Here is a 9,659-nt window from a genome sequence, read left to right on the forward strand (position 1 = left end):
CCTTCCTTCCTTCCTTCCTTCCTTCCTTCCTTCCTTCCTTCCTTTTTGAGACAGAGTCTCGCTCTGTCACCCAGGCTGGAGTGCAGTGGCATGATCTCGGCTCACTGCAACCTATGTCTCCCAGGTTCAAGAGATTCTCCTGCCTCAGACTCCCAAGTAGCTGGGATTACAGGTGCCCACTACCACGCCTGGCTAATTTTTGTATTTTTTAGTAGAAGCGGGGTCTCACCATGTTCGCCAGGCTGGTCTTGAACTCCTGACCTCAGGTGATCTGCCTGCCTCGACCTCTCAAAGTGCTGGGATTACAGGCATGAGCCACAATCCCTGGCCGTACTTTCTTTATCCTAAATGCTCTCCTCTGTACTTAATTTTTTGGGTTAATCTTTGAAAATACAAGCGCCTACTTTAATATGCATTTGTCTGGGGCACCCTTCATTGTGTACTTTAGCTCTTCATTTAAATGATCAGTTCCAGCCCATAAAATCTCAGTGATGTTTCTGAGATTCTATTTACCATCTAGTATTAAGCTTCATATATTAATAATATGTAGAGGGAGGCCAAGGCAGGAGGATCGCTTGAGCCCAAGAGTTTGAGACCAGCATGGGCAACATGGCAAAACCCCATCTCTACAAAAATGTTGGCCAGGCATGGTGGCACACGCCTGTAGTCCCACTTACTCGGGAGGCTGAGGTGGAAGAATCACTTGAGCCCAGGAGGCCGAGGCTGCAATGAGCCATAATTGTGCCAGTGTACTCCAGCCTGGGTGACAGAGACCCCGTCTCTAATAATAACATAGATACTTGAGAATGAAAGTAGATGTTTATTTTCTTCCCTGTAAATTTCTGGACACCATGCCTCACCTCCCCTTCCCACTGTACTTTGGTTGTCACACTCGTCATTCATAACATCTCATTTTACAGGCTTTTTCTGGCCTTTTGACTCAATTACTCTCCAAGTCCTATTAATCATGTTGTTAATTAACCAAACAAATATTTCTAATATTCCTGGAATGTGTGTCTCCTTTTCCCAGCTATTTGATACTTGTGACTATGAATCTTATAATATCATCTATGTAGCCAGTTTGTTAATTTTTCGTATCCTCTTATCTTCTCTATAGTGACGACTTTCAACTGAAGCAGGGGGAGGAAAATACAATATATGCTCCCAAAGCTTTCTGTTTCCTGCCCAGGACTGTAAAGTCACTAGAAATACATTTCAGATTTATTCTCTCGCTCAGCTTACAACAAATCAATAGCTGTGGACCAGAGTTCACATGTCCGATGTGATTTGTCCAGCATTTGGTTCGAACACTAAAGAAAGCAAAAGTAGTTGACCAACATTTGTTGAGCAAGATCAGAACAATCAACCTTCAATACCAAGTCAGCACAAATCAGAAAATAGAACTAACCCTCTCACACAACACACTCTCTAAAAGATGCTTTGAAAATTATATTTGATGAGACTAGATGTTTGTCTTCAGGGAAATCTCATTGCTGTTTCTCATTAAAAAAAGTAACAAAAATGAAACACATTCGTATTTAAATGGCATCAAAACCGAGGCATAGGGATTTCTGTGGAATCTGAAACATGGTGTCTTACTCTATTTTGTGTTGCTATAACAGAATGCTTGAGACTGGGTAACTGATAAAGAACAGAAATTTATTCTCTTACAGTTCTGGAGGCTGAAAAGTCCAAGATCAAGATGCCAGCAGGTTAGGGCCCAGTCTCTCTGCCTCCAAGGGTGCACCTTGAATGCTGCATTCTCTGGAGGGGAGAAACACTATTATTCACATGACAGAAGAGGGAGAACCCACTCCCACAAGCCCTTTTCATGGTGGCATTAATCCTAAATTCCTCCCATTAGGCCCCATCTCTCAACACCATTTGTTACCTTGGAGATTCAGTTTCAACGTGAGTTTTGGAGGGGACAAAAATAATCAAACCATAGCAAATGAAAAACCAGTATTCAGGGGACAGGATATGCTCATTCTTAAGTTTAATGTGAGTTAATAAAATGAACAAAGATGTAGCTACCAAATTTTATTAAAATATATCCTAAAACATAAAATGTTCCTCAACAATATTTTTCCTCAGTTTTAGTAAGACATAACTGACATATAATAAACTGTCCATATTTAAAGTGTACAATTTGATGAGTCTGACATATATTCATCTGTGAGGCCATCACCACCATCAAAATAATGAACGTATCTATTAACTCTATAAGCATCCTCATGCCACTTTGTGATCCCTCCTCCCACCCATACTTCCCCGACTCCCGACCCCAGGCAATCACTGATCTATGTCTGTCACCACAGACTGTGATTCCATTTATATAAAATGCTAGAAGAGAAAAACTAAAGTATTTATTGTTTTTGGGCTGGCTTCTTTCACTCAGTATAATTATTTTGAGATTCATCCACACTATGTGTTGTCATCAATGCTACATTTCTTTTTTTTTTTTTTTTTTTGAGACAAGAGTCTCTGTTGCCCAGGCTGGAGTGCAATGGCATGATCATGGCTCACTGCAGCCTTGAACTCTCAGGCTCAAGCAATCCCCCTACCTTACCCTCCCGAGTAACTGGGACCAAAGGCGCATGCCACCACACCCAGCTAATTACTTTAATTTTTGTATAGATGGGGTCTCCCTATGTTGCCCAGGCTGGTCTCAAACTCCTGGCCTCAAGCAATCCTCCTGCCTCAGCCTCCCAGAGTCCTGGGATTACAGGTGTGAGCCGCCACACCAGGCCTACTTCATTCCTTTTTATTACTGAGGAGTATTCCATTCTGTGGATACATCTCAATTTGTTTACTCAACCTTTGATTTATAATTTAGCCTTCTTCAATTAGCTTGTGCCCTCTGATGCCCTCTGATAAAAAAGGCTTCCATGAATTCTCCTGTCACAGGAAATATTGATCAAATCACATTTTGTTTGTTCATTTGTTTGTTTGAGATGGAGTCTTGCTCTGTCGCCCAGGCTGGAGTGCAGTGGCACAATCTTGGCTCACTGCAAGCTCCACCTCCCAGACTCATGTAATTCTCCTGCCTCAGCCTCCCGAGTAGCTGGGACTACAGGCACCAGCCACCATGCCCGGCTAATTTTTTGTATTTTTAGTAGAGACAGGGTTTCACCGTGTTAGCCAGGATGGTCTCAGTCTCCTGACCTTGTGATCCTCCCGCCTCGGCCTCCCAAAGTCCTGGGATTAAAGGTGTGAGCCACCGCACCCGGCCCAAATCACATTTTTGATGCCACAAAGCTGAGGGCAGACCTGGGACAGATGGTGTCTCCCACTGAGGGAGGGGAGGCCCCTGGGAGGTCAGTTTCTCCTGCTGCTGAACACCATCTTCCAATCACAACAGCAAGGAATTGGGAATGTGTCATTCTAGCTGTAAAGGAACGTACATGCAAAATGTCCTGATTAATGATGATTAAAGGAAAGACCATTTCTCTTTTCCCCAAACCCAACCTCTTTGTCACTTCAGACCCCTAAGGGAGCCTGTGCAACATCGGTGAAGGCTGCTATTGACACAGGGTACCGACATATTGATGGCGCCTACATCTACCAAAATGAACACGAAGTTGGGGAGGCCATCAGGGAGAAGATAGCAGAAGGAAAGGTGCGGAGGGAAGATATTTTCTACTGTGGAAAGGTGAGATCTTGCCTTCAGCCTCCACTGGGGATAGTGAAAAGGTTTCAGGTGTTCATTTTATTATTCATCTCCTGTGTGTGTGTGTGTGTGTGTGTGTGTGTTTGTGTAATTGCATTCATGAGTATGCAGTACTTAACAACAGTTTGGGTTGTTTCTTTGTTTAAAAGATAAGTGTTAAAATGAACCAAAATCATGCAAAATAGGATTTTCAACATTCTTGTATCATATTAATGAATTATTTATTAATTTGGGAGAAGTAAGCAGAGTAGCATTTGAGGGAGAGAAAGAGGGTTTTAAAAAAGTATTTGGCTGGGTGAAGTGTCTCACGCCTCTAATCCTCACTTTGGGAGGCTGAGGCAGGTGTTTTGCTTGAGCTCAGGAGTTCAAGACCAACATGGGTAACACAGCAAAACCCTGTCTCAACAACAACAAAAAAAATACAAAAATTAGCCAGGCATGGTAGCTTGCACCTGTAGTCCCAGCTTTTTGGGAGGTTGAGGCAGGAGGATGGCTTGAGCCAGGGAGGTCAAGGCTGCAATGAGTCATGTTCATATCACTGCACTCCAACCTGAGTGACAGAGCGAGACCCTATCTCCAAAAAAAAAAAAAAAAAAAAGAATTTGAGCAAATGTAATTAACTCAGAAATGGCATTTAGATTTTTTTTTTTTTTTTTTTTTGAGACTGAGTCTCGCTCTGTAGCCCAGGCTGGAGCGCAGTGGCCGGATCTCAGCTCACTGCAAGCTCCGTCTCCTGAGTTCACACCATTCTCCTGCCTCAGCCTCCTGAGTAGCTGGGACTACAGGCGCCCGCCACCACGCCCAGCTAGTTTTTTGTATTTTCAGTAGAGACGGGGTTTCACCATGTTCGCCAGGATGGTCTCGATCTCCTGACCTCGTGATCTGCCCGCCTCAGCCTCCCAAAGTGCTGGGATTATAGGCGTGAGCCACCGCGCCCGGCCTAGATTTTGTTTAATAAAAGCAAACAAATGTGAATTTAAAACAAAAACAAAAGCAAGCTCATAAGGTCATCAATCCAAAAGCCAGCTATGTGGGCTTCCTGGGCAGGCACATTATGCAAACCTTTTGCTTAATGACTCATATTGTAAGAGTCATTTCTTACTATGATAGGGGCTAAAGTTAGCATACAAGGAAAAGGTGGTCAAAACATGCTTTAAATTGTCCTTTAACTTTAATCCTTTAAATTGTCCAAAAAGTACAGTTGTGCATGGAAAGCAATATTCATACGTATACAGTGTCAATATGGGCTGTATGTAATAAAGCATACTTGGGCGAAATATTGGTGTTTACTTGAGTAAACAGAAACAGCGTGTGCAGCTGAGTTCATGTAATTGCCTCCTCAGGACTGTCTTCGCTGTAGTTCAGCAGCACCTGAGAGGCAATGTGGGGGTGATTAAGTGCCCAGACTGGTACAAGATTGCCCAGGTCAGAGGCCCAGATCTGTCACTATTGGCTGAATTGCCTAGCATTTCTGGACCTGAGTTTTTTTTTCTCTGTAAAATGGGGAAAATAATGTCAACTATTTCATGAAGTTATTTTGAGTTCACATTTACAAAGCAGTCACGCCGAACGTGGTACAAAGCTAATACTATGTGTGTTTGCTGAATAAAAGTAAATTAAAATATCATCAGCCTACGCCCAGGAATGAAAAAAAAAAAAAGTGAATTAAAATATCAAACAGAATTTCCACTTAGAAGGGATTGCAATGGTAACACCAAAGGGACCCAGAGTAGCAATCAAAACACACGTGACACATTTTTCCACTACTCTTCACGTTACATTTTCTCTGTGTTTTTAAGGCAAGAAAAAAAAAATCATTGTCCAACAGAGGAAAAAAATCAGATTTTACCAATTTTGCTTGCCCTTTCTGGTGACCAAAAAAAGTATGATTCAGGCCGGGTGCAGTGGCTCATGCCTATGATCTCAGCACTTTGGAAGGCAGAGGAGAAAGCATCACTTGAGGTCAGAAGTTTGAGACCAGACTGGCCAACATGGTGAAACCCCGTCTACTAAAAATACAAAAATTAGCCAGGCGTGGTGGCAGATGCCTGTAATCCCAGCTACCTGGGAGGCTGAGGCAGGAGAATCGCTTGAACCTGGGAGGCAGAGGTTGCAGTGAGCCAAGATCAAGCCACTGCTCTCCAGCCTCAGTGACATAGCAAGATGCCGTCTCAAAAAAACAAAAGAAACAAAAAAGAAAAGTATGATTCTAAACTTATATGCCCCCAAAAAATCTGTGAGCAAAACTGATAATCCAAAAGATGTACTAATTTGTCCTGTGGGTATAAGCAACCTTGGCACCATATGTCTCAGACACCTAAGGGTACACATGCTCCGGTAGGATCAACCCAACCTTGATCCTTCATTATGTAATGCCTTAGTGAAAGAGTAACTTAATTGCTCTGGGGTCTAACTAGGGCCCAACAAGAACAAAAGATCAGTGAAAGCAAATGTAAATCTATGCACTAATTTAAAATTTCACCAGGCTTTCACACCACCTATCACAATGTGAAGGAGCCGGTGAAGCCACACACATAACCATATTCCTTGCTCATTTTATCAGAGTGGCATGACAATAAAGTATCAGGCTAGGTCAGGACATCTAGAACATTGTGTAACCCTAGTTATACAATGAGGAAAAACGCAAGCACTAAGGGTCAGTTAGGAAATTCGCCCGGAAATGGGAAAGACTGCCATCAAATTAGGTGCTCTGTGGTCAGGAGGATCTGTAAGTCTCTTGTAGTAGATTTGCATAAAATTATGTCTGGAGATGTGAGGGCGACCTGGCTGCAACATCTGCTGCCCCATTGGTCACCAGGGCTAATTCAGCTGATCTGGCTGTCTGGGCAATTGTACCTCTTGAAGCTGCACTCTCAGCGGAAGAGGACGGCTTTCCCTGATGAAGGAGGAGGGTTTCTAGGTCAAGGGTATGTGAGTAGCTGCACTCCCCTGCTAGAACCTCCAAACAAGCTCTCAAGCTAGGCTCTGAGTGTCAAGAGTTTTATCAGCTCATCCTATACTCAGATGACACTGCATCATAAATGAATTTTTGTGAAATGAAATGTGTGAATAAAATGTGTACAAGGGGCCAGGCACGGTGGTTGATACCTAGAATCCCGGCACTTTGGGAGGCTGAAGTGGGCAGATGGCTTGAGCCCAGGAGTTAAAGATCAGCCTGGGCAACATAGTGAGACCCCTATCTCAAAAAAAAAAAAAGAAAATGTGTACGAGTGCTTTACAAAGAAAAAGGGGCTGCATTATTGTAAAAATCATGTGAACATTAGTTAATGATCCCTCTTTGATTCTTTCAGCTATGGGCTACAAATCACGTCCCAGAGATGGTCCGCCCAACCCTGGAGAGGACACTCAGGGTCCTCCAGCTAGACTACGTGGATCTTTACATCATTGAAGTACCCATGGCCTTTAAGGTGAGTTCAGATGCCTAAAAGTCAGGTCTCTGCACTCTGACAACCATGAGCTAATAGCTATGTGTGTGAAGCTACCTTATTACTTAGCACCACTGAATATTGTGGTGTTTTGTTACCATAGATCATAGAGTACTGACCTAGCCTGACAAATACCCAAGAAGATTATGTTAGCAGACTCAGGCTTGGTTTCCAAGTTTCTTGATTTTTTAGTTCAATGCAATTTCTATTATACTATGTTTTTACAACCATAATTTAAGCTCTCTGCATCAAACCAACATGTAATCCCCTGACTGTAGCCCAGCATTGAGACGCACACCCTTCTTCCCACTCACACAGTCATAATCTCAGCCCTCATCCTCACTTTGTTCATGTTGATTCTTGTTCAAATGTCAGATTTCTAACCTAAGTCTTAAAAATTTGGAAAGACCCAGTGTACATGTATGTGTTGCTTAGCGATGGGATACATTCTGAGAAATGTGTCACGAGGCGACTTTGTTGTTCTGCAAACATCATATAGAGTGTACTTATACAAATCTAGGTAGTAAGGTTTTACTTACCATGGTAGATGGCATTACTTTTGTAATAACATGAATAAAGCACAAACATGTTGTGCCTAGATAGTATAGCCTATGGCAGACTTAGGCTAGATAGCCCAGCTGATTGCTCCTAGGTTACAAATCTGCACGGCATGTTACTATTCTGAATACTGTAGACAATGTTAACATAATGGCAAATATTTGTGTATATAAAGATAACACAGAAAAGGTACAGTAAAAATATGGCATAAAAGATAAGATACACCTACACCTGGCACTTACCATGAATGGAGCTTGCAGGATAAAAATTGGGTGAGTGAGTGAGTAGTGAGTAAATGTGAAGGCCTAGGTCATTACTGTACATGACTGGAGACTTTATAAACACCGCACACTTAGGGTACACAATTAATCAAATAATAGTTTTTCTTCAACAATAAATTAACATTAGCTTATTGTAACTGTTTTTACCTTATAAATGTTCTAATTCTTTTAACTTTTTGATTCTTTGTAATAATACTTAATAATAACACTAATACTGATTACTTTTTTTTTTTTTGAGACGGAGTCTTGCTCTGTTGCCACGCTGGAGTGCAGTGGCACGATCTCGGCTCACTGCAACCTCCGCCTCCCGGGTTCAAGTGATTCTCCTGCCTCAGCCCCCCGAGTAGCTGGGAATACAAACAAGCGCCATCACGCCAGGCTAATTTTTGTATTTTTAGTAGAGACGGGGTTTCACCATGTTGGCCAGGATGGTCTCGATCTCCTGACCTCGTGATCCACCCACCTTGGCCTCCCAAAGTGCTGCAATTAATTACTTTTTTAATAACATGAATAAAACACAAATATGTTGTACAGCTGTATAAAAATATTTTTTCTTTGTATTCTTATTGTATAAGCTCTTGTCTATTAAACATTTTTTTTAACTTTTTTGTTAAAAACTAAGACACAAGCACACACATTAGTCTAGGCCTACACAGGGTCAGCATCATCAATATCACTGTCTTTCACCTCCACATCTTGTTCCACTGGAGGTTCTTCCAGAGCAGTAACACACATGGAGCTGCCACCTCCTGTGACAACAGTGTCTTCTGGAATCCCTCCTGAAAGACCTGCCTGGGGCTTTTTTACAGTTAACATTTTTTAAAAGGAGAAGGAGAACATGCTAAAATTATCATAAAGTACAGTAGAGCAAATACATCAGTTGTATCCATAGTAAAAACAGAAATTGTTTATTATCATTATCGAGTATGATATACTGTACATGATTATGTGTGCTCTACTTTTATATACCTGGCAGCACAGTTGCTTTGCTTACTCCAGCAACACCACAAACATGATGTCACTAGGTGATAGGAGTTTTAAATTCTATTTTAATCTTATGGGTCACCATCATACATGCAGTCCGTTATTGACCAAAATGTCATTATGCAGCACATGACTCTATCTAAAAGTGAGAAAATAAAATTTACTTCTCTGAGACTAACTAATGACATTTAAATCTTTTTGGAGACAATAGATTATTTCTATTTTTACTTTTGATGGGTTCAAGGGCACAGAGGTAAAATTTTAACAGTGAGAAATGACACAATATAGTGACATTACCTCCCAACTGAACGTATAATTGGGAAATTGATACTTGAAGCTAAAATAGGACATGTTTTTTGGTGTTTATTTGTTTGTTTGCTTACGGTAGGGTCAGCTGAGCATGGTGGCTCACACCTGTAGTCCCAGTACTTTGGGAGGCTAAGGCTGGCAGATCACTTGAGTCCAGGAGTTTGAGACAAGCCTGGGCAACATAGCAAAACCACATCTCTACAAAAAATACAAAAATCAGCCAAGCTTGGTGGCATGTGCCTGTGGTCTCAGCTACTTGGGAGACTAAGGTGGGAGGATCGGTTGAGCTGGGGTGGTGGAGGGTGCAGTGAGTTGAGACCCTGTTTTGAAAGAAAGAAAGAAAGAAAGAAAGAAAGAAAGAAAGAAAGAAAGAAAGAAAGAAAGAAAGAAAGAAAGAAAGAAAGAAAGGAA

At 41.8% G+C, this 9,659-nt stretch overlaps 1 protein-coding gene across 1 annotated transcript in view; it reads left to right on the top strand.

Annotated features, from left to right (window-relative positions):
- AKR1D1 (aldo-keto reductase family 1 member D1) overlaps positions 1–9,659 on the top strand; it is a 40,979-nt gene that overhangs the window by 9,022 nt on the left and 22,298 nt on the right. The window contains exons 2-3 of the mRNA XM_026456361.1: positions 3,485–3,652; positions 6,982–7,098. Of these exons, the coding sequence (XP_026312146.1) occupies positions 3,485–3,652; positions 6,982–7,098 (285 nt within the window). The remainder of the gene's footprint in view (positions 1–3,484; positions 3,653–6,981; positions 7,099–9,659) is intronic.

This window comes from Piliocolobus tephrosceles, chromosome 8 (genome assembly GCF_002776525.5).
Source record: "Piliocolobus tephrosceles isolate RC106 chromosome 8, ASM277652v3, whole genome shotgun sequence".
Classification (NCBI taxonomy): Eukaryota; Metazoa; Chordata; class Mammalia; order Primates; family Cercopithecidae; genus Piliocolobus; species Piliocolobus tephrosceles.